This window comes from Triturus cristatus, chromosome 4_2, assembly GCF_964204655.1.
Source record: "Triturus cristatus chromosome 4_2, aTriCri1.1, whole genome shotgun sequence".
Taxonomy (NCBI): domain Eukaryota; kingdom Metazoa; phylum Chordata; class Amphibia; order Caudata; family Salamandridae; genus Triturus; species Triturus cristatus.
In genome coordinates, this window is record NC_140586.1 from 790,265,550 (window position 1) to 790,292,109 (window position 26,560).

The window sequence follows — 26,560 nt, forward strand, 5'->3', positions numbered from 1 at the left end:
ATCATTTTGGTTAGGGAGCTTAGAGCCACCTATCAGGCTGCTGTTAAAAATAGGAAGGCCGAACTAAGGCAAGACGCTTGGGACAAGTTAGACCAGGCGGCTGAAACTTCGGATTCCTCCCTTTTCTGGGCAACAGTTAATTGTCCCTGTCTTAAGAATGAGGAGACGCCTGAACTAACGGCAAACGTTAGTGCAGAATGTTGGGTCTCCCACTTCTCCATGATTTTTGACTCGGACAAATCTCTGGATGAAGGTCGAGGCGACTGGCCTGTCATTCCTTTAGATATATCCATTTCTGAAGTCCAGGATTGTATTTCTGCTAGTAAGGGAGGTAAGGCCCAGGGGCCTGACGGGGTGCCCATTGATGTCTACAAAAAAGAACCAGAGATTTGGGGCCCGTTATTAACAAACGTGTTTAACGCAGCGGTCTGCTATGGTGTCCCACCCTCCTGGGAGGAATCTACTATAATACCTATCTATAAGAAGGGAGAGAGGAGGGATGCTAAGAACTACCGTCCAATCTCCCTTCTAGATTCCTCCGTGAAAATCATGAGCAGGGTGCTCCTTGTTAGACTTGAAGAATGGGCCGATTCTAATAACATATTGGCAAACTCCCAATATGGTTTCAGGAAGGGACGAGGGACAGTAGAACAGTGCCTCAACCTCGAACTTCTTATAGGGAAGTATACGAAGGCCAAGAAAGGTTCTCTTTTTCTCTGCTTTGCAGATTTGAGCAGTGCCTTCGATATGGTGAACCATAAGATCTTATGGGAGAAACTACTAGAAATGGGGGCTCCGAAGGGCATTGTTCATTTCTTGGCCCGGCTATACGCCAATCTTAGATCTAGCGTTCGTTACGGCCCGGGAGGGTAGTGCCCTATTAAGTTCCCTATTAGACGCGGTATTAGGCAAGGGTGTGTGCTCGCCCCTCTACTGTTTACACTCTTTATTAATGAGATTGACTCTGTTTTAAAGACCGTTGTGGCTGACACCCCTAAAACCCTTGACTCCCACGTCCCTGTTTTACTTTATGCGGACGATGCCGTTATCTTATCTAGGACCCCTATCGGCCTTCAACGCCTAATGGACAGGTTTTCCCTGTTCATTAAGGAAAGGAAGTTGAAGATCAATAAATCTAAAACTTTTGTCATGGAGTGTGGTAAGAGTTGTAAAACACCGCATTCGTTTTTTATTGAAGGGCATAAGGTCCAAACGGTGGACTCTTTCAACTACCTAGGTATTACTTTCTCCAAATCAGGTAGCTGGTCCAGTGAGATCAATTATGTCAGGGCTAGAATGGCGAAAAGTGCCCACGGGGTGTTTCAGTTTGCTTCGAAATTAGGGGATAAACGGCTTAAAGACATGTTGAAAATTTATCAAATGAGGTGTCTTTCTATTACTCTTTATGGTGCTGGTATTTGGGGGCATGCTCCGAGCGGAAGTTTACAAGTGGAGGAAAATCTCTTCCTAAAAAGACTTTTAAGTCTACCTACTTCGGCTTCTACCGATTTGGTGCATAGGGAGTTTGGAATCCAACATCTTTCAGACTCCGTTGCGCATAGACCACTTATGTTGTGGCGCGCAATTTGGGTAAAGGAAGAGACCTCCCTAAATAGAGCTATTATCAAAGACTGTCTCTCTATTGACAACCATTTAAAGATTCCATGGGTTAAATTCGTTTCGGGTAGTTTTTCGGAGATCTATGGTCTTAATGTAATAGAGGATCACTATGCTGCCTCTTGTCTGACCAAAAATGAGTTGAAATCTGTTTTTATGAACGATAAGACTGAGAAGCGTGGGAGGGCCAGTGGTAACTTAACAACCTGTCTGTTCTATGGAAGCTTCAGTGAAACGACAGGGTTCCAACCGTATTTGAGTTTTGTCTCCAGACCCTCCCATAGGTTCGTACTGACAAGATTGCGTTTTGGGATTGTTCACCATTTGGTGGCATTTCCAAGCATTAGAAAACACCCGATTGGTCCTTGCCCATGTGATAATATTACCGTACAAAGTACCATGCACTTTTTACTGTTTTGCCCACTTTATGGCAATTTTCGTTTAGCTTTTTTAAAACCTGTTTTTAAAAAGTATGGAGTTAGGACTGTAAAAGATACCATGAAATTGTTATTTAACCCGTCACCCGATGTCTGTTTCTTTACTGCCACTTTTCTTCTTCGGGCCATCAAAGCAAGGCCTAGTATGATATTTTAAAACTGTTTTAATGTATTTTTAAATGTCTGAATGATTCTGTCAAAATGATGTTGTTTTATACTGTAATGTTTGTGCTTTTATGGACTTTGTGTTTAAGCTCCGAATAAAGCCTTATGAACTGAACTGGGTGAGTGTGCTCGTTAACTCCTCTCCGCCGGAGGTTTGCTGACTTTTTGTTGAACTCCAACGGCTGTACCGGAGTTTACTGCCCACCTCTACACAAAACTCACATCACACCACACTTACGGGAGCTCCAATGGCTCCAGATACAAAAACACACTCAATTTAAGCCACACACACATATTTAAGGCACTACAAAACTCAGACCCCACCTACCTAAACAGTTGCTTCTCCATTCACCAACTACCCAGACTCCTCCGCCCTGCAGAACTCCGATTCACACACATCCCAGGCATACACAGGAGAATGGCCTTCTCTTACATCGCTCCTAAAGCATTGAGCATCCTCCCACTCCACATCAGAGCCTTCTCCTCTCTGCTTGATTTTCGTAAGAAGCTGAAGACCTGGCTTTTCAATTAACCAACCTACCATAGGCAGGGCTAGGCACACACTCCTGCCCAGTGTCAAGATACCCTCGCCAGTGATAGTGTGCTTTACAAATAAAAAGAACATATCATATCATAACATAACACTGTATGCTCCCACCGAGGATTGTAATTGGATTTAAAAAGGTGAACTGTCCGAAAAGGTACATCGTCCCCTTTACAAATCAGTTACCATATCCTCTGGGTGTAAGCAACTTATCAATGGTTTATGACTGCAATTGCAGTTGCAAACCATTGATGCATACCAGGCCAGAAGTAATTGAACGTCGTAAACAACTGGAACTCTGGGCAATCGTCCAACATGATTATGCTTTTTACATTGCATAGTATTGCATGCTATTCTGCAGCAAGTAGACTTCATGTCATTCACCTGCATAGTTTGAGATTCATTCATTGCTCCTCACATCTGCAATTACCAGCACAAGTCTCTTTCTGTATTCCCAGGAAGCAGAGTCTTTTGAATCTGCCTTAGATTATAGAAAATGTAGAGGTAAAAGCTGACATTGTGCTATGTTTGTGCCCAATTCACTGGGGAACAACCAGAATCCACCCATCAGTGGAAAAACACCAAAGCTTTCCCGAATGATTCTCAGACTCAGTCAGTAAACATCAGTTGTGTCTCACATAAACCACCAACCAAAAACCTGTCATTCATTGTCATGAGAAGAAACATGACTTGTTATATCCAGATATCTTAATGTAATGACTTTGGTCAGAGGTGAAGTTCAAGGATTTTGTTAAAATATATTGTTGTCTGCAGACTTGATCTCTTTGCATGAATTTCCTAGTTTAAGTCTTATGTAAAGTTGTTTTCAGGCCTCAGACCAGCTTCATAAGGACCTGTATTCCTTTACTTGGAATAAATGTTGGCATTCTTATCGGGTATGCAGCCTTGTAACCCTACTCGATCAGAATTGATCAGACCTCTAGAAAGGTATGAAGAAAGAGTATATTGTTAATCATGATATTTTGTTGAATGTATTGTTGAATAACAACACGTAAATATTTCACTTCAGAGCATAAAATTGTCACTGCAGGAAGTAACTTTAGAAAGGGGCTGACACGCTTTGCATCACAGAGGGACACTTACGAATCCAAGAAAGCAGCTGCGATAGATGTTTCCTTGAAGGAGCAGGGTCCCATATGCTGGATGTTAAGTGTCAGGGGAACTGGATTTTATTAAGCAACAAAGCTTGCATGCATGTAAACTATGGTGGTAGATGTGACTATCACTTTTTTTGATGAGTTTTACTTATACTATGTGCTCATCAGATCAAATAGTCAACCAGACTACTTTCACAATCTGTTTTATTTCTTTCTAGCAAAGGAAACTTTGTTGACCCACATCTACAGGAAGCAGTCAATGCATGTAAAATGCCATTTTGTATAAAGAAAACAATGGCCACCCTTTTGAAACCGTGGGTAAGTTTCATTTGTCTGTATTCCCAGAATAAGGACACCTATGCCTAAGGTGTCCATCAACCAGCTTTACCATAACCATGGTAACAGAGGGCATTTAATCTATATGCCCGCCTTCTGACCTGACCTGAGGATGTGGAGATATCAATCAAGGAGGCTTGGGACCACCTTCTTTCACTCCCCATTTATACAACTCGTCCAGAAGAACTTACATTTTCAGTGTAATAGAACTATTATATTAGTGACCATTTACTAAATGTAACTTTTAGCGTTAGAGTTTTTTCGGAGGAGGTCGAATTTTTAATAAGCCACATACATGAAAAGTAATTGAGAATTATACTAGCCGTATCATTTAAAAGTTGAATACATTTTAGTACTTTTTGAAGGTCAAATCAATGGTGAATGGCTAATAGATGTGTCTGGCAATCATTGGAAGTTATTAACTTGAGCAGTCTGATAGACATTGTCTTATTTAGCAGGTGAATGGAAGTAGGAACTCCCGGTGCTTAGTTAGAATTTCCGGTCCAGTCCAGCTCCAAGTCCTCAACTCTTTCTTGTTTATTTGAATCTGTTTGTTCAGAAAGATTAAAAATATTGCTGAAAACGTTCCCCAATACCACAAGATTTTTTTAATACAAATAGCCTAATATTAATCGCTCTTGATACCACTATCACACTGATAAACAGATACACCAACATAGACAGACAGACAGACAGATAGGAGTGACTAAAGGGTGTGCACCTTTGTTCCTCATGCAACCATGATAGTTATGAATATCCACATACCAGTAGTTGGTCACATTGTGCATCATCAGTAATCAAATTTACCACTATATATTTCTTTTATCAATTTTAATATTGTGTTATGCTTTAACTTGAGTATTATCACAGCAAGAGATTGTCATTTGCAAAGGGAAGAACCAGTTCTCTACTCATTCCCTGATCTGAATATCCCAACGGTCTGGATCCTGAAGGAATTCCATATGTGAACAAATAAGATGAAATAAAAGCTGGTCTTTCAAAGATGAGGTGACTCTAGCCTCATTCACTTCACCAAAGATGTTCACTTTTCTTTCAGCAGGACAATGTTCCCAGTTGTGACAATTGGCACAGCCAGGAACACCGGCCAGCTGTCCTGTGAAAGAAAAGTGAACATTTTTGGTCACTTGAATGAGAATAGAGTCACCTCATCTTTGTAAAAGTGAGACTTTCTGTAAAATATCCCTTTTAGACTACATATGATTCTTGCATAAGGTTTGTCGGGAATCTGTTTCAAACCAAATGGGGCTGGATATTATCAGACAATCATTTGCAATCAGGTTTCTCTCCCTTCCCCCAGACTCTCAATAAACAAATCAGATTTTCATTAAAATATGTTTTTTTCCAGAGTCCCCGCATGGCCAGCTCATTAAATGCAATGTGTGAAGCCCGGTAAGAAGAGACCATTTTATCTTCCTTTTTGGTTTGATCACATCATTATTGCAATAGTTGTATGTGTGCACTTCTTGCTGATTGTTAACTTAATGACCCTGTATTGTTGCTCTGACTATCCACATTCAAAGGCTTTGACCCCTAAAGTTACGGTTCCAACGTAAGATTCCAATTTGAACTTCAGGCATTGGTCAACATATTGAATTAAAGCAGTGGAACTTTAAGCTCAGATGAAAAAAACCCAGATCCGGGGCTTAAAAATACACACTGTCCAAATTCGCAAAAAAAGGTCAAAATACTTTTCAGAGATTCACACCTCCCCTTGAGCACCCTTTATTACTTTTTTGCCAATTCATAAACCTTTACAGAACTACAACTGGAAAGCTGCAACAGTCAGAGGTTTCCAGATGTACTCCTGGGCAAGTCATGAAACCTTTTCAAGTATTATCGTTTTCCTAATATGTAATTGTGTGCACAGTATTCCGTATTTGGGAAATGCAAATGCTGATGTGTAACTTTTATTCTTCAAGAGGGAAAACATTTTCCTCTATGGAAAAAACACTTTCTGAATTGACCTTCACTTGTAGGACTGCTGGAGGATTCCAGTGAGTGATACACTGAAGCTCTGGGCAGGAGGTTTACACACAAGATATCTTGCATTCTACGCGCCAGATAGTTTGCACTAAGGGAGGATGGTAAAACATCAGTGAATATGTTGATAGGAAGTTTCTTCTGAATTGAGAAGGTGCTGAACGTCGGCCTTACTCTGAACATCATATACTACACCTCATTGAGTTATTTGCAATGTGTTTCTAAGTCCCAAAAAATCTATCATAGATCAGGCAAGCTCACAGGGCCCGATTCACAGAATTAACTTAAGACTAAATCCTAAACTTACTACTTTGTGGTATTCACAGAATGCACTTACTACTTTGTGGTATTCACAGAATGCACTTACTACTTTTGGTATTCACAGACTGCACTTACTACTTTTGGTATTCACAGAATGGATTTACGACTACTAACCTTACGTCCGCACACGGGCCGGAAATTCCGTCCCGGAGGCGGGGCTTCCGGGCAGGAGACGGAGCTTCCGGGCCGGAGGTGGGGATTCCGGCCGGTGGTGGAGATTTAGTTATGGCCCAAATCTCCACCTCTGGCCCGGAAGCTCCGCCTCCGGGCCGGAATTTCCGGCCCAAGTGCGGAAGTAAAGTTAGTAGTCGTAAATCCATTCTGTGAATACCAAAAGTAGTAAGTGCAGTCTGTGAATACCAAAAGTAGTAAGTGCATTCTGTGAATACCACAAAGTAGTAAGTTTAGGATTTAATCTTAAATTAATTCTGTGAATCGGGCCCTTCGACTTTACCACCTCTTAACCCACCTTGAGCTCTTTGCTGTATCCACCCACCAGCTTAACAAACATTCCAGTTTATCCAAGTAAAGGGTGTAGAATGCAGCAGAAGGTCCTATATTGTGTGCTGCTTCTGTTCAAGGTGGAAGTTGCTTCAAAGCCCCCATCAAACTCCAGGACAGTGTGCACAATATGTTGCTCTGTGCATGAGCCGAATATCATGTACCTCCAATCCCACCCACTTTTACCTCTGTTTTATGAAATAGATATTCTACAAGGTTCTGACTACCCTTACAATACCTTTCTCCATACATTGCAAATTGTTAGTCCTAGATATTTAGTATAGTGTAGATTTAGTTGTATGTACAAATGTAGTCTCACAAACATTTACACTAGAGCAAAAGGGCCTGGAACATGAAGTGCTGTACATAGACCAGAAAAGCACATGGGGTCTTGGTATGGCAGGATTACAAAATGCAAGAAGATGGGAAAATACTGCTGCTGCATTCTACCAACTCCACAACTAAAGACACTATGAATCACCCATCATTTTCACAGACCTCAGGACATTAATCATAGGCTGGAAAGCCAAGGGGCTTTCCGATTTAGATGGAGGAAATGCTCTGATAGCAGAACTTCCAAATCCATAACACCATGCCTGATCTTCTCTGTGAAAAAATACAACCTTATCACCCAATGATATTAAAATTTACTGGCTACCATTAGAGGAACACATCAATTTAAAAACAGCATGTATAACACATACACCTATCCACTCTAGACTTCCACCATACTTGAAAGACAAACTGAAAACCCAAGGTCAGACCCCAGACTATGAACGAGCCTTTTGAAAATATTAACCTCAACTAAAATCTGCCATTTTTTCAGAAAATAACCTATATATTGACCTATGCCTATTAGCCAAAAGATGTGGGTTGGGGTAGCATTTAAGTAATATTAAGAAAATAATATAGTTTATAATAATGTGCAGAGACTTACCGTTAGATTTGAATGAAAAATAAAATATGTTTAAACGCAATAATTGTAGTAGGCAACCATATTTACTTTTATTAGGCCTCAGTAGCTGAAGCAACAATGCCTGACAAGCTGACATGACTACAGAAAGCTTAAATAGTATAAAATGTTTATTTCCTGACCTTTCCATGGACTTGTTTCATAATGAATATTAGCTGCATCAATGTTTTCATCTAATTCTGCAAATGTTTCTACTTAGACAATGCTCGCTGCTAATAAATGTATAAATATGTAATTTAGAAAGATATATATGAAAGTTTCCTCATGGGAAAGTAGTTTTGAGCAATAAAAGTAATCCCAAGTAGACTAGAAGAAACCAATAGCTTATTAAAAATAGTCGCAAAACAAAATCCTGTTATGTTGAGTTATTGTGTTTTCTGTGAGAAGACAAGGAGTGAGCATCCAAAGAGGATTGGCTGGGCTGAAGAAAGAAGAAACCGCAAGCTGCAACATTGATAAAATGTATTGTCTATAATAGTGCTTGTTCCTAGGACAGGCAGTTTTTGTTCTCTTCTGTGTTAAGAGAGTGAGTTTTGGCATGGTGCCGAGTTCCACATGTGTATACTGAGAGCCCATTGGCTTTCTATCAGATCTTGATAGATAATCTTTAGTCCCTGCAGATGCCTTACAGATCAGTTCTCATGCAGTGTATCAGTGACCTGCTTGTGGCATCAGCTACTCGAGAACCTTGAAAACAGGATGCAAGTGCATTGTTAAATCACCTGGCTCAGAATGAACATGAAGTGACTCCAGGTAAACTGCAAAACCATCGAAAGGATGTCTAATTCTTGGAACATAACATTAAGCTATGAATGAGAAATGTGTCAAATGAGAGAGTGGATATATATATATATATATATATATATATATATATATATATATATATATATATATATATATATATTGATGGGTCGAGGGGAACATGGCGGCCGGAAACTAACGGCCGCGGTCGAGTGTCCCATGGCGTGTAATGTCTAGTCCCACGGGGGGGCTATAGCGGCACCTTCTGATGCGATTCTGTTTGTTTTTCCTCCTCTCGCCAGATTAATCGATAACTAAATGGACATCATACCCCCGATCTATTTTACCTATGGTAGCGGCCTTTTACGCCGGGTTTTCTTTTTTCTTCTGAGCGCGATGGCGTGCGGCGATGGAGAAATGGCGGTGGTCCCGAAGCCTTCGTGGCTTCGTTTCGTGGGCGCGGCGAAGGAGTGGAGGCGGTGGAGTCCCGGCTTTCAGTTCCGGGTTCGCTCGTGTGGAGCCTGCGTACTCCGGACTGCTCAGGAGAAGAAGAGGTGTGTCGGGCTGGCACGAGCGGACTGGTGGAGCAGGCTGGAGAGTCTCGGAGGCGTGTCCGTCGGAGGGGGAGGAGGTGAGGTCTTTTTTTACGGGGGTGTTGGAACCCCCGGTCGATGCATCTGCCTTTCCTGGTGACTCGCTCTGTGAGGGAGTGGTGCCATATAGGGTGAAACCTGCAGAAGTCTATGCGGACACTAATGGGGATTATGTGCAAGCTCTCAATGAGCTACCTGATACTATATCTCTCCACAAGAACTTTATGGAGAAAGCTCAGAGTAGTGTTTCTCACAGTACCCCTCACCCTGTAGTTCCAAAACAAAAGCCGGAACTGGTTATAAGTCGATACACTTTACATAATAGAGATCCTAACCCTACGCTGGACCTGCCTGACCCCCCCTCTGTCTCTCCTCCGATTACTGAGGTTAAAACTACTTTTAAACAGGACAAAGGGAGGGCCATTCTTGAGAGCACCCCCCTGGTAAAGGAAGGGGGAGGAAGAAAACCAAAGGGGGTCTCTCCTCCATACTCAGAATTACACAATCATTGAAGACTTACTATAAGGTATTATCTAATTCTACTCTAGATAGGGAGAATAAAAAACCTACTATGGCTTCTACCCCCGCCACCACTACCGCCTTGCCCGATCTTGGTTCGCTCAAGGAAAATTGTCAAGCTTGCATTTCCTCTGCCACCGGTGTAGTGGAGGGGGTGGACATGGCGGTTGTTCACCCAGCAGTGGAGCTATCCAATCGCTTTTCTGTATTAGACAACCACGAAAATACTTATGGAGCTCCTTTAGTTAAGGAGAAGGCGGGTGTCCCTCTCTCCGCATATGAGACTCAGCCAGCTGGTTCGTCTACGCCCTCCCCCCCCACCGACCGCGACTCCTCTGGCCGATATTTTGCTAAGTCTAAAAGAAGACATCGGGAGAAAGTTTACTACTTCAGAATCTAATCAAGCCATTATACAAGCTACCTGTGCATCATTGGCACAGAAAATCGATGATGTCTCAATAAGAACGGACGCCCTCGAGCTGGAGATTCCAAAGATTAAGAACACTTTACACTCCTCTTCAGCCCTAATAGACAAGCTGGTTAAGCAAAATAAGGAACTTAAGGATGATATGGAGCGTTTGGAAAACCATACAAGGAAAAATAACATCAGAATCCTAAACGTTCCTGAAGAAATAGAGGGGAGTGATATTAAAAGCTTTGCAATTTCCCTCTTAAGGGAAAGTATCTTAAAAAACCTACCGGAAATAGACCTGGTATTCGACATACAAAGTATCCACCGCGATCCATATAGGAAGAATCCAGGAAAACTCCGGCCAAGGAAGATTTTGGTGAATTTCCTTACATACGCCACCAAGGAAAATTTTTTGTCCTTAGCCCTGAAAGCTGGGCAGGTTAAGAGCAATTCCTTTTCTAGGCCATTTACTTTTTCCATTCGATCAGATATCTCTCATATCACGGCAACAAAACAATGGGAGCTGGGTAAATGAATGACTATCCTGAACTCATTGGGGGCTAAGGACCAGTTGAAGTTCCCTGCTTCCCTCCGGATCATGTGGAACAACCGCATGTATAACTTACATCAAATAGAGGATGCCGATGCACTAATAGATAAAGTAAGAAGTGGAGGTGAAAGTGGAAGTGGAGCAGATCCAAAATAGGGGGGGGTATAGGCATCGTCTTAAGGAAAATATCAGGTAGAAAAGAAAAGTAGTGGAAAAGTAGGAGGGGGTGGATGGGGTAAAAGGGAATTGGAAAAAGTTTCATATAGTATTTGTATAGATAATGGCCGCTGCCCCCCCCCCCCCCCCTGGTGGAACTGGGATTTTCTTTATAGTTAAGTTTTGTTATGATCATGCCTATGGGTACTCGTCCACAGGGCTTATGCCCAGAGAAGAAGGGAGGGTTCCCCAGGTTGGAGAGGGTCTCTTGGGAGGGGAGGGAAGGCAAGATGGGGTAGGTGGGGAGCACGGGGGAGTGTGGTGGGAGGAAAATACTAAAATAGTTCTCATCCGCAATTGCGTCCCAATATGTAGGGTACTTCTAGAGTATATGATTAAGTTCTGGGTAGGTGAAAGGGATCTTAAAATACAATGACTACCAAAATTAGATTTGTCTCGTGGAACATCAATGGGCTTCGATGTCCACGTAGACAAAGGCTAGTCATGAAATTTCTCGAGCAATCTACAGCTCAGATCTTCCTTCTACAAGAGACTCATTTGAGTAGTTCCGAGTGTAAGGCTGTCTTTGGGAAGTATAGATAGGTTGAGCATTATTGCTCTTCCGAGCAGACATCTCATTGTAAGGGGGTAGCAATATTGATTCGATCAGGTATTGGAGGTACTATCAAATCTGTCTCAACAGATCAGTCAGGAAGATGGATAATAGTGCAGTTGACTATTGGGGGGGTTGATTTAACTATAGTCTCATACTATGGTCCTAATACAGATGATCTGGCTTATATATACAGAATGCAGGCTAAACTAGTAGAGGCCACCACTCCGGTAATAATTGGAGGCGATTTTAATGTTCTTCTTAACCCTCTCCAGGACAGGTCTAATTATAGTCACATTGTTGCTGCTCCTCGTGCTCGCCGAGCTATGATTAATATGACTCATATGCTTGGCTTAGTAGATGCCTGGAGGGCCAAAAGAAGTGCAGAGCAAGGTTTTACTTTTTTTAGTAAGAAATATAACCATTCTTCTAGAATCGACTATATCTTTATCGATAGGTTAAGTCTGGAAAACTTAGTTGATATTCCTATTCTCCCAAGTATTTTGTCTGACCATGCTCCAATTTCTTTTTTGTATTCAGGGAATAGGCCTAGTTTAATTCCTAGGTGGACATTGAAAAGGGCAATGTTGTCTAATTGCGAGATAATCAATGCCCTAAAAATTTCAACAACGGATTATTTTATCAACAACATCGGCTCTACATCCCTAGATTATGTATGGGACGCTTACAAGGCTTACCTGCGTGGACAGACACATAGTTTGATATGTGCTAAGAACAGGGAAGAGGCTCTGGAATTCCAGATTCTGGAAAGAGTGATTTCCATGCTTGAAGGAGATAGATTGACTTGCCCCTCTGGTAACTTGACACAGATTCTTAGTGATCTAGAACGTCTACGCTTGCAGTACAGGAAGAAGTTGGATAATAAAATAAAAGCACAATGGTTGGCTCACAATATGGAAAACTTTGAGTACGGTGAAAAAGCAGGTGCTCTTTAGGCATGGAAAGTAAGGGCAGATCGGTCTAAGAACAACATTAATAGTTTGGCCACTGATGAAACCGGAGCAACCTCCTGTAAACAAGAGGATATGCAAAGGTGCCTTCTTTCCATGTTTTCTAAGCTATATAAAGAAGAGACAGTTTCTAGCTCTGGGAATATCCAAGAGTGGCTCTGAAATAGGGCATTATCAGTTCTAACGGAGGAGGGTCGAAATACTATGGATGCCCCAATATCTGAGGATGAAATCAAATTACATATAAAAAGACCAGAAATAATAAGGCTGCTGGGACAGATGCTCTTCCTGGGGAAATCTACAAGGCTCTCCAGGATGAGATAGTTCCCAGAATGTGCGAATTATTTAACTATATTTATAGCCCTAATGGCAAGATTCCCAGATTATGGAAAGAGGCCACGATTGTCCTTATCCTAAAGCCGGGGAAGGATCCCCTTAAAGCGGATTCGTATAGGCCGATCTCCCTGCTTAACGCCGACTATAAGATCTTTATGAGCATTTTAGTAGGGAGATTGGTCAAGATGATTCCGCAGCTGATCCATTCAGACCAAAAGGGCTTTATCCCAGGAAGATTCATCCAGGAACAAACGTTACAGCTGATCGGTACAATCGATTTGGCAATGGCGCGGTCGGAGCCTTTGGCCGTGGCAGCATTTGACGCAGCCAAGGCTTTCGATCGTGTCAATTGGGCCTTTCTTTGGGAAACCTTAAGAGCGATGGGATTCGGCCCAATGTTTATTCAGACGCTTATTAGATGCTATGAGGGTGCCTCTGTAGCTATACTCCTGAATGGCCAGTTGACATCTAGTTTTAATATCACAAGAGGAACTAGGCAGGGGTGTCCTATTTCACCTATATTGTTCGATATATATATTGAGCCCCTTGCCCAGGCTCTGAGATTGAACAATCAAGTTACCCCTTTCCAAGTATTGGATTATAGCTGTAAGTTAGCCCTCTATGCAGACACCCTGCTAGTTTATACCAATAACCCCGCTGAGGTTTTTCCAAGGGTGGAGGCTATTCTTGAAGAGTTTGGCCTGTATTCTGGATATCTTGTCAACCCCTCTAAGACGGAGGTAATGTCCTGGCGTGTAGACAATGGAATGGAAGGTGCAGTAAGGAATTCAGATATTTGGGGATAACCATAGTTCAAAACCTAGTCGATATTCCTCTGATTAATCTGAGGAAAGTAGCCAAGGAAATTGACCATCTTTTTTCCAGATGGCAGAATCTGCCTTTGACCATTTATGGTCGAGTAAACCTCGTTAAGATGGTTATCTTGCCAAAATTGAGTTATCTGTTTAGTACTATCCCTCTTGACTTCTCCAGAAAGCTTTTATATAAGATACAAGGTAAAATCGGAAGTTTTGTCTGGTCTAATAAAAGGGCCAGGCTCTCCCGGAAGAAGCTGAGATGAAGGCTCCTTAAGGGCGGCTTGGCTCTCCCTGATGTCTTTTGGTATTCCGTCACCTTTCAGTTTAAAAATATACGTTCTCTGCTTATTAGTACAGGTGAAACCAACTGGGGGGAAGATTTTGAGTGTGATAGTCAGCTTTGAGGGGGGTGGAGTTAGATTTCTATATAAGTTTGGGTCACCAAGGTTTTTTAAGAAGGTTTGTTTAAAATGTTTAAGAACAGCATTAAATCTATGGTACAGAGTTAGAGTGAAATGGGGGATTTGCTATTATTCAGACTTTGCTCCCATTTGGGACTCTCCTGGCCTACCATTATGCTTGCAAGATAGTCTTGCACTACCAATAAAAAAGGCAGGAATAGTGATCTGGTCCGACATTATATCATCAGACGGTGTTCTCCCCTGGGAGATTTTAAGACCCAAAATAGGCAGTCCTTTCTCTAAATTCAAATACATACAATTATGTTCCTGGTTTACAGCTGAGAAGGAAATAATAAAAGGCAATTGGGAAATTGAACACCGTCTACAAAACACAAAGTTAATAAAAAAAGGAAGTTGGACTGTAGAAGAGTCTATTGAACGCCAACGATGTTGATATCCCTCCATCATACTCTATTTGGAACTCATCTATATTGGGCAAAATAGCTATTAACTCCTATGCCTCATCTCTTCAAACTCTATATAGGTATGTCAGGCCAGCCTCTCTAAAAAAAACCATTTCTTTGTCATTAATAGGCTCTATTATACCCCTAAGAAGATAGCGAAATTTTTCTTATGTTCTGCCCCAAAGTGTCCTAGATGTGAGTGTGTTGAAGCGGATGATGTACATATGTTTTTTGAAAGCCCCTCTTTAAGCGGATTTTGGCATAATGTGGAAAATGCTCTTGAGGCCATTTTCAGATGTAAGCTTAAACTTAATCTAGCAATAGTTTTCTTTGGGGTGGACAATGGTGTAACAAGTTCGCTTTCTAGCGCACAAAAGGGCTTACTCCTCTGCCTCATTATAATTGCTTGGAGGTAGATTTTTAAACTCTGGAAAGACCCTAAGCCCCAGCTGTATGATAACTGGTTGGCAGCTACATTTAGTATGGCCCGCTTAGGCCAGGAATGTTTGAATGACCACAACCAAAACATCGGGTTATCACTTTTATCTTGGGGCATCAAAATGAGGTTGGTTTAAAGTTCCTTTTTTTTTTTCTCTTTTTTTTTTTTGGTCCAATGATTACACCAAGCCATGTATCAAGAAGCTGGCCTGGTCTGGTCTAAGCTAACGCAGTAATCAGAAGCCCGAGGGTGTTTAGGTCGGAAAGGGCTTTCCGTTGATATTGCAGACACTTATGGTGAGATGAGGACAGAAGAAAAAAAAAAATTTAAAAAAGAAAAAAAGAGAGAGTGGAGACCATCTTCCAAATTAACCCACCTGGAACACCGAGAGAAGTTGGAGTCTTTTTGGGAATGGTTGGCTACTGTAAACGAAGAATACCAAACGTTTTCCTAGCTGCTAAGCCTTTACTGAGGCTGACAAACAAACACATGCCTGATCTGCTTCCATGGGACAAGCTTGAACAATTTCCTAGAGCTGAGAAAAAGTCACTGTCTTCCCCTGGCACTAAGAAGGCCTGTTTACAGTAAGACGTTCACATTGTTTTGCAGTGAGAGGGAAGGCTGCAATCTCTCACTGCTTGCCCGGATGCATGGAGATGCACAAAGAACTGTGGCTTATTTTTCAACTACCCTTGACCCTGTATCTGCAGGACTGCCTGGCAACCTTAAATCAGTAGCTGCTGTCTTTGTCAGCATTGGAAGGTGTGAAAACGTAGTGATGGGACATCCTTTAACTGTTATGGTCCCACGCTCTGAAGAAATATTACTCAACAACAACCCAGTACCTGACAAACATCAGACTTTGAAAGTACGAGCAGCAGATTCATACTAATGAAAATATAATTCTAAAGAGATGCCAAATGTTGAATCCATCCTCTTTGCAGCCAATAAATGAGGACTTCAGTGGAGTGGAGATGAAGTTGAACATGATTGTCTAAATGTCACAGAATCATGAAGCAAGCGAAGACCAGACATTAAAGATGAACCTTTGATTGAACCTGATTAATTAATTTTATTTGATGTTTTATGTCTGAGAAATAATGAAGGTAACTGGGGCTCTAGGTGGTGCTCGAGGAAGATGGTCGCACTAGTGTAAGGCTCCTGCAGCTCGCTCCACTACTAATTCGCCTATTTATCCCGCCCAGGAGGTCCTAGGATGTAATCCACTGTGCCGGGTTGAAGTGCACGACTTGGTGACTTAGCGGTGTGATTGCGGAGCCTTCCGAATGCTGCCACCTGCTGTAGAGACTCCTCCAAAGTTAAGCCACTGGCACGGCTGGCACGCCTGGATCTATCACGGGTGGAGCGAGTTACGTGGGTGCCGTGGCGCCCAAGTGGAGACTGGGCCACACGTCTGATATAGGCATGACTCGTGGTGCTGCGGAGTGGAGGGGTGAGTGCACACAAACTAAACCTCTGAGAGTGCCTGACACCTCCTGCACACTCTTATATCGAGGACTAGCGGTCTGGGGGGATTCCTGTCCCCGGCTGCATCTCCCTTCCCGCGACCGCGGAGTACTGAGGGCTACCAGCATACGCAGCTAACTGGTAAGGCGCACAAACACGGCCTCCTTGATACCCACGGGGCTTGTTTGATATATCCCGGGCTGAGAGCATTGGCACGTTGCAACTGCCTTGCGCGGACCCTCCTTTAAGGCACATAGCGGAACACAACGATTGCTGTGGCCGGACTGTATTAACATTGCCAGCATGTTGCGCTCTTGTCCGGGAAAGCAATTTAAGTGCAGCTGCAATTTCTCCGTGCCTCACAGACATCGCACACTCCCACACACTGACTCATACTGGAACGGAGCCCTGTGCGGACTGGGGTGCCTCACTGATCCCCAAGTCTTTCATCTGAAGGGGATAGTAACACAACTGAACGGGCCACTTGAGGACAATCCAATTAATACGGCCTCTTTGTTACTCATACAATCATCTCGGTGTGTCCCTGGGAATCCCAACTGACATTAACCGGTGAGCCCACGTATGCCGCAGCACATCTCTCAACCCTCCCCCCCTCCCCCCCCTCCCCGCACCCCCTCCCCCGGACAGGCTGCCTCCAGATCAGAGTGTGTTGAGCATAGTGTAAACAGAGTTGCCCTGGCTTCGCCCATGTTAAATTGCATGCAAGATTGTACACCCTGCAGCAGAGCAAAGTAACAGTGGCCTACGTACCTCATCAACCTCCTCTACACAGGAGTGGCCTGCGGCTTGCTGTAGATGGACACCGCCGGCAATATCAGAGGCACTGGGCCATATGTAGGTAACATACTATTTACCGATTCATAAATACCGAATTTTACCGATTCGGTATTTATGAATCGGTAAATAGTATGTAGGTAAATAATCGGTAATTGTTACCGATTCGGTAAATATCAGTATTTATGAATCGGTATTTACCGAATGGGTAATAATGCATCCCTTCCCATTCATTCCTATGGGCCTGGAGGCCCATAGGAATGAATGGGAAGCCAGTTACTATTACCGATTCGGTAAATACCGAATTGGTAATAGGGGAGGCATTATCATTGGTGGCAGGGTGTCTGTTGCACCCCTGATTCGTGCATGTGTGCACATGTGGCGCACATACATGCCCTAAGGGCATGTATGTCTGCCACATGGCACTTTACAAATAGCACAAAAATGCTTTTTGAAAGGTATTCGTCATTTACCATCAACTTGTAGTTGGTGGTAAATAACGAATCCAGACACCAATAATGCACTCACTTGAGTGCCCCCTACATAGCATTTCTGGATTCGGTAATTTACCGAATCTGTATTTTACCGAATCGGTATTTTACCGATCCATTACCGATTCGGTAAATTACCGAATCCTGAAATCATGCCTCCTACATCGCAAATGCCTAAATACCGGTCGGTAACGGGATATTTACAGAATTTCGGCCGTTACCGACCGGTATTTAGGTACCTACATATGGCCCACTGTATCTAGAGGCCCATCTGGAATCCCAAGGTGGTGACGCTCACCTTCCATATTGCACGTACGGAGGTAGCAGACTACCAACTCTAGTCAGTCAGCCCTGAATCTTTATCCCCTCAGTTCATAGTGGAATGGGCGCATTGCTCCCTGGTCCCCAAACCGCCACCAGGAAGCACACCACACCCCATCATCGCGAGACTACTCAACTATCGCGACCGCGATGTGGCACTCAAAACTGCACGTGAAAAGAGACATCTCACATTTGAGGGAAACGCATTCACCCTCTATCCTGACTTTACAGCCACTGTCCAGAAAGAACGATGGAAATCCATACCCACCAAGCACAAACTTCGCCAGGCACAAATTGATTATGCACTCATGTACCCGACTCGACTGCAGGTGACGCATCAAGGGAAACAATATTTTTTCACTAATACGCAGCAAGTAGACAGCTTCTTGAAGCGCATCAAGTGACCAAATAATTCCCGCTCTGCATAGGAACTGTCGACGAGATTGTCGTCCCCGATCAGAGAATTGCACGCACTTCATCTCTGCCATTGTGTGCCTCATGGGACTGGTGTGGCACTGCGCCTTCTTCTCCCCTCTTGACCGCATAGTCCATCTCCTGCTTCACGTTGGGACAATGGAACATTGATACGCAGTCTCGATGAGTGGTGGCGACTAGAACATCAGAAATAGATAAGTGCCCTCCTGGGACTGTATGGCACTTGGCACCGGGCACCCCTGTCCCTGACATGTTTGTTTTTCCAATACCCTGCAACTTGGAGGGGAGGGTGTAACCGTGCATGTACCTAGGAGTCTCCCCCAAGGGCGATCCTCCTTGCTGCAGATAAAAATGCAGATTGTTTCTGTTCTTTTGGGTTATGTGGGTGGGGAAGGGATTGTTCATTCTGGCATGATTGGGATGCTACAATAGGTGGGGGTGGGAAGGGGTTTGTTAATGGGGCATGCCGCAAAAGACTATGAGGCATGGAAGGCATCTTTATTGCATGTACTGTACCAGCTTTGCAGATATAGGACACACACTACTTTGTACATTAGAATACAATTTCTTACATGACCAGCTCAGAATCTAATCAGAACTTACATTTTCTTACGTGAAATGTCAGAGGATTAGGGGATCCACGCAAACGTAGGCAGGTACTAGCATACCATGCGCCATCATGTCCAGGTCGCACTGCTTCAAGAGACTCACTTGAACACCTTCATGATATTTCATTTGTTTGTAAATGGGCAGATCACAGGATATTCTCCTCCTATTCCTCATACTCTAGAAGGACAACCATTCTCATAAAAAAGCGCACTCCATTTACCCTGGCTGGCACGACGCAGGATCAACATGGACACTACTGCATGGTTTGGGGCAGGTTAGGTACAGTTTCAGTCACACTGGTCTGCTGCTATAGGCCCAACATGGATGACCCTGATTTCTTCGCCACGCTTTGGAAGAAATTTCTGGAAATAGGCTCCACTCACATAGTCTGGTGGGAGATTTTAATACTACTCTCAATCCAGCCATGGATAGATCCAACCTGGCACCGCATCACTACATTAGATCAAATAAGTTGCTCAAAGACATTGTGGCTGACAATGGGTTGCTAGACGTTTGGTGACATGTCCACCCACATAAAACTGAAGCCACACATTATACAGCTATGCATGCATCTTGGGCTAGATTAGATTACTGTATAGTATCTCGCGGTCTGGGCCCATCAATAGTTTCGGTTACGCATTTGGCGAGAACATATTTGGATCACTCTCCTGTCAGACTGTCGCTGCCCCCCCCCGGGGTACAGTGCATCCCCTAGAAACTGGAGACTATTACCTCTCACGCTACTTGACACAGCATTTTGCAGTGAATTAGGAGATGGAAATCACAGATTTATTTCAGAGAAATTTGGGGTCCAAAGCACCTTGAAGAAACTAGAGGGTGAACTTAGGAGACTGAAGACTCTACTCTCTGGTGGCGCAGATGGTGCATCCCAACGGAAATTCTGGGAAAACCTTTTAGAATATACGGAAACAGCTGAACGCAAGGCCTGATTTAGGAGTAAATACTGGGTGGCCCGCAGATAAGGGGAGGGGGAGCACCCGGGCAGAGCTCTAGCTGAAGCAACACGAAAACCCTGCTTCTCTAGGTATGTATTAGAACTTACAAGTCCTGATGGTGCGCAGACTCACTTGATTTAGCCAATTATTTAGATGATGTAGCCTTAGGGTGGCTGGGAAACTCGCAGAGATAATTCCCAGATGCTCCCTTTGAATTGGATGAGATACGCGAGGCTATCATGCATATGAAATCTGGTAAAGCCCCGGGTTTAGACGGGCCCCCTTTAGACTTTTAAAAAGCATATATTGATCAATCCACCCCATCTTGAAAATTGTTTATGAAGACTCTCAAACGAATGGTATCCTCCTACTCTCGATAAGAGAGGAGCTCCTTACCTCCCTAGTGAAGCCAGGAAAGCCTGCAGACCAATGCGACTCCTACAGGCCGCTGTCCCTTATCAACAATGACGCTAAAAATCCTGGCTAAGATATTGGTCAATAGGCTACATTTATTAATAGAAAAACCAGTCCTCCCTGACCTGGCTGGGTTTTTCCCAGGACGCGCAACTACACACAACCTTCGTACCTTTTTCTCCATATTACAGAATGTGGCTCCTGATTTGGCAGTCTTTCTGGATGCCACAAAAGTGTTCGACTCCATAGAATGAGACTATTTACTAGAAATACTACAACACATGGGACTGCCTACTCTGTTCCTATAATAGGCTTGCTATATCAATCTCCAGTTGCCAAAGTCTTAATTAACGGACAGATGTCTCCAGCCTTCTCAATCACATGGGGTACTAGGCAGGGATGCCCACTCTCCCACCTGCTTTTTGCACTAGCAGTCGACTCCTTGGCAGCTAGACTGCGACAGCACCACCAGGATAAAGCATTACGCTGCCCTATGCGCCAGGTACTCATCTCCCTCGATGCAGATGACATCACCCTGTACATGAGAGACCCACAACAATATCTAAATGAGGGAATTCATAATTTTTGGGAGACTCTTGGGGGTCCACATAAACTGGGGGAAGTCGCAAATATTTCCCCTCACCTCAGCGGCCATGCAGTTCCCATTGGATTACCCACTAGAGTGGTATAATACAGATGTGAGATATTTAGGTATCCCCATCACCAGGAATAGGGAGGAGCTATTGCACCTTAATTACGGCAGGGCACTAGACCACATCACAGGCTGTGTAACAGGCTGGGTTTCTATGCTGCTTTCTATGGCATGATGCACATCACTAATAAAAATGCTGGTTCTTCCGCAGTTCTACTTATTCATGAACATTCCGTATTATCCGAGTAGACATTTTGTCACTGCATTACGCTCAGAAATGATGAGATTAACATGGGGGGGCAAGCAACCACGACTACAATGGAACATGATTACCAGATCTTACATGCAAGGTGGGTTTGACGTCTCAAGCCTTGAACTATACTACATATGCGTCCTGGCTCACTATGCTTTCCATTGGTTCCATCCACCCAGATATATGCCACAAGTAGCAGTGGAGCAAAGGCAGATCCCATTCGCCTGGCAGGTATGATATGCAGTATCCTCCAGCCTCGTAACAAAGACACCATGACGGCCACATGTACAGTGACTGCCTGTAGGCGAATTATGAAGTTACAACATGCCCCAATTCTTTACTCTCCACTACTCCTACTGCCTTATCACCCTTGTACAAAGTACAAAAAACAATATTCACATGGAACTCATTTATAAACATTAATCTGTCATATGCAACATCAGTCGTTGCTTTTGAATCAATCACAAACATAAATATCAAAAATGACCTAGTAAGAAATGCAGTATCACTCAACTAATAAATAAGCCCACACAAAACCTATTTCCTTCCGGAATATACCAAACCTCAGCCGAGGTAGGTTTATTTAATATACAATGTTTATGTCACAGACTTCTCATCCATATACAAAAAGATACATTTATTCCTAACATTAACAGTGAATTGTGACCCCAAGTGAAAGAACCATAACCTCTTACCTCTGACAGAGTGAAAAAAGACTTAAAAAGGTTATTGGAAAATTATAAGGACAGGTTTTACACAATGTACAATAATTCAGTCAAAGCTGTCTCTTTATATATAGTCGACGGCATTTCGACCCGCTCTAGATACTGGGTCTCATCAGGACTGTATTTCTGGGGACAGTATAACTCATGCATGCGTCCATGTAGGATCCAGTATGTAATTGATATGCTGGATGAAGAAATCTATCCAGACTTGGGTTTATCTTCATCCAAATTTAATGGTTTAAGATGTTAATCGGCTTATTGTAAAGGAATCTTACATAATTTAGATTCCCTATGGTTTAAATCACTCCTGCATCGAAATTTTAATCTCTCGTGTCTCCACTACTAGCATTGTTGGTATATACTGAATTAATAGCCAAGCCATATTGTAGATATATTCCTTTAGCGCTATTAAAGGCCAAATTTCGCATTGCATGTGGATGGGGACTAGGGAGGGCTCCAATATTCAAGGATTGGATCACTGACTTGATATTCTGTCAAGAACAAATGAATAACTATGCTGAATTACTCCACATGACATCACGTCCTAAAGATATATGGGATCCTTTGAAAAGCTACCTACTATCTCATCCAGTAGACACAACGGCTGAAAATAGAGGAACAGGGTGGTAACGGTCATACTATTTAAGGGCACCAATACTGAGAATGTAATATGCATTTCATGCTACTTATCAGGCTGCACTAGACCAAGTTACCAACTGTGTCATGAACAGATTTCGCTCTGATAACCTGTTGTAAGTTTAGATTCCTGTTGTATATTGTAATTTGTAATGTGGATACCTATCAGCGGTAAAGATGTAATGCACATTCCACCTTATTGCTCTTCTTCCATCTTATGTTCAAGAATGAATGCTACATGACACCTTTGTAAAAGATGCAATTCCAGAAAGTGCATATATGCGTTTGTAATAACTGTAAACCTTATGTTTGTTGAATCTCATCAAACTCAATAAATCCATTAAAAAAAAAATGACTGTAACCTGCCTGAGAGCATCTTATGCTGTCTGCACAATTCAAGAAGTTATGGAAGCTTCATAGCTTTGAGGCGTTACCTTAGCACAAGTTGCAGAATTAATTACCCTTACAAGAGCTTGAAGTCTAACAGTCGAACTGAGAGTGACTATGTTTACAGATAGTTATTATGACTTTGGTTTGGCCCATGACTTTGTACAATAATGGTCACAAAGAGGTTTCATGACCTCATCTGGCACAACCATTAGAAATGGGGACCATTTAAGCATATTGCTTGAGCCACTGCAAAATTCCTACAGCAGCTACAGTTGTTAAATATGCAGATTACAGAAGTGGCAATGGATATGTCACAACTGGAAACAGATTTGTAGACCAAGTTGCATGGTATTGTACACTTGTGGGCTGCACATTTATCGGAGCTTATACAAATAATTCTGGAGAGGATACTATTTTGTCGATGTTGTTGTCAGTAGCTGATATGAGGGAGGAGCTCAGGAGATTGCGGGAAAATGTTTCGGAAACAAAACAACAGGGTTGAATCAGAGCAGGATGTGCAAAAAATGCAAATGGCTTTTGGATTTCAGCAGATGGAAGGCCAGTGTTGCCAGACAGTTTATTGTTTCCCATGACATGACATTTTCATGGCCTAAAACATCTAGGGAGCGATGCAATGGTGAGAATATTAAGACAGAATTGGTTTAACCCTAGATTTAGGATGCTTGAAGAAGAGTTGTACCATCGCTGTGTGAAATGTCAGCAGATGAATGTAGGAAAAACGTCATGTAGGAAGATCAGGTTGTCCCTTCAGCAGAATGCAGATGAACTTTATTGATGTGCTTGTTCGTAAAGGGCTGAGATATGTCCTGGCTATAGTGTGTATTTTCTCTCAATGGGTGTAAGCCTACCGTACATGGATAAATGTGAGTCTTACTGTAGCAAAGTTGATGTTACAAGAGTTGAAATGCAGTTATGGATTGCGGGTTTCAGAATGCTTTGTGAAGCTTTACAGATTGAGTAGAGATTACACTGTAGTTATCGATCAGAAGCCTCAAGAATTGTTGAACAGCTCAATGGAACCATAAAGTCCTGGATGGCAAAAGTTTTTGCATCCACATAAGTGAAACAGCTGGATTATTTGCTTTTGGTGGTGTTGAGCCTCTTAAGCATTTTACAATTTTCTGTTTTGTTAGTGAAAGGAGTAAAAAGACACAACACAGTAACAGACCAGATGTTCAGACAACATTCTTGGAATGAACATACCTGGGCAACATTGTTAAAATTTATGTTTGCACATAATTGGTAGTAAAAATCTTTTACACTGTTCAATGTAAAATTTACAAAAGAAAAAATGTGCAAGTCAGATTGGGGTAACACAGCATCACAAGGACAGCATGATGGAGCTTGAAGAGAAAAAGTATCTGATAGAAAACCCAGAATACATGGGTTAAGATTTAATCAAAACCTTGTTAAAATCAATCTGTGGCGGCCATTTTTCACCATCACCAGTAAAGTTGATTGTCCCACAGAAAGCCGTGGTCCATCATGATACTCAATTACTGCAAAGGGATGGCTGATGTGGGACATTCTGTCTCTCATTATGTTGAAGCTGCTGACTTAAATCCTCATCAGGAACAGTGCCACAGACTCAGTCCTGGTGATTAGGTGTTGATAAAGAAGCACGTGTAAAAGTCTTGCTTGGAGCTGAGTTGGAAATGCTCCTTCCAGGGGCTTCTCATCACAAGCACTGCTGTTAAGTACCAAACTGGGTGCATGCATTCCACACTCAAAGAGTATGAGGAGTTAGTGTTCTTTGAATCCAAACCAAGAGCAATGGCAACAGAATCACCGCAATCTGAACAATTGCAATGAGCAATACCACAAGAGACACAATAGCAAGAAGGTTAAAGGGGTGAAGAACTACAAACAATCACAACAATCTGGGTTCCTGTAATTTCATAAAGTGGCATTGAAGTTTCTGAAGGGAGAAGAAGAAGGAAAAAGAAGATCTCAAACTGAGATAACAGTTGAGACAACAGCAGAACAAATAAATGATCTGGATGAAGGAACTAGTACTGGATTAAGGAGAGTCACCCATGATGCTGAATGGCCACAAAAGTATGGTTGAATGAAATTAAGATAAAGTGTATCAGTTGAACACATATTTCAACCATTGCTGAAGTGTCAGGATCAAGATGTATAAGTGACATCAAAGAAGAAAATCAAGAGTCATCAAGAAGGTCAAAAAGAGCAAGAGTGCCTTGTTGAAGGTATTCTGCACATGAATGGACATATTACATGAATCAAGTGTAAAGTGGTCAGTGGACACCTTGCTTCTTTAGAGATCAGACCATTCGGAGCCCCCATGATATCACACTAGAAACAAATTTGGGCAAAGCTGCTTGAAAAGGATTTCTAAAAAAAACATGGGTTTAGAGACACTATTTTATGAGAAAAGTACAAAAAAGACTGTGATAAAATTGATAATTTAAAAGAAGTAAGAAGATTTCCCTAGGCACAAGACCGAGGTAGAAAAGTAAGGATAACACATTTAGAAGAAGATCGAGTTGGGTTAGCGATGACTGATTGTTGTAAATAAAGCTGAATCTAACTACAAAAGAAAATCAGACACGCTTTAAGAAAAGCTGAAACAGACTGTTGAATATTGCTGTAATATCTTTTGCTGATCTATCTGACTAGAAACAAACATGTATTATCCAAGCAGAGGTAAATTCAAGATCATTATGCGTATTACATTTTAGTAACATTGTTAGTGATTATAACATTACTAATAGGGGTTTCCTTCACACCAGAAAAAGAGAGACATATTACTACATTTTCTCCAATGACTCCTGCACACACAATAGATTAAACTAAATAAAAGCTTCATTTCAAGTTTAATCAAAGATAAATTGTCTAATAATACTTATTCTAGGTTAGTTCAAGAATACACACAGGCATTAGCTATAAGGACTGCTATTTCTGTGTACAATTACCTTCACCAGCTGCAGAAGAAGTTACATATCACATAGCTTCGCCATATGCAATCACATGTAGTATTTATTTTAGCTAAGTACATTGGCTAGGATATTTTGAAATTATTATTCAAATTGCGACAGGCTTCTTTCAAAAGTTCAGTCTCAGAAGAGCATGCATTTGCACCCTCAGTCAAAAGGAATGGACACAGCTTGCCATTATTTTATACCATCCATATCATTAGATAATGTTAAAAAATACAAAAACAATGTATCTTGTTTAATGAGACCCTTAGAGAAAGTATTTGTTATGGTATTAGAGGGAAAGATAACAAACATTTCACATAGTAAAGAAAGAGGGGAAGACAGTTTGAAAAAACAGATGGAAGAAATAAGTAAATGAATACCAAAAGAAAATGATTTATACAAAATTAAAATATTAGACCGGAGGCAA

At 42.2% G+C, this 26,560-nt stretch overlaps 1 protein-coding gene across 1 annotated transcript in view; it reads left to right on the plus strand.

Annotated features, from left to right (window-relative positions):
* LOC146835053 (vitamin D3 hydroxylase-associated protein-like) overlaps positions 1-26,560 on the plus strand; it is a 411,367-nt gene that overhangs the window by 333,708 nt on the left and 51,099 nt on the right. Inside the window, exons 10-11 of the mRNA XM_085602722.1 lie at positions 4,100-4,199; positions 5,584-5,627. Coding sequence (XP_085458848.1) covers positions 4,100-4,199; positions 5,584-5,627 — 144 coding nt within the window. The remainder of the gene's footprint in view (positions 1-4,099; positions 4,200-5,583; positions 5,628-26,560) is intronic.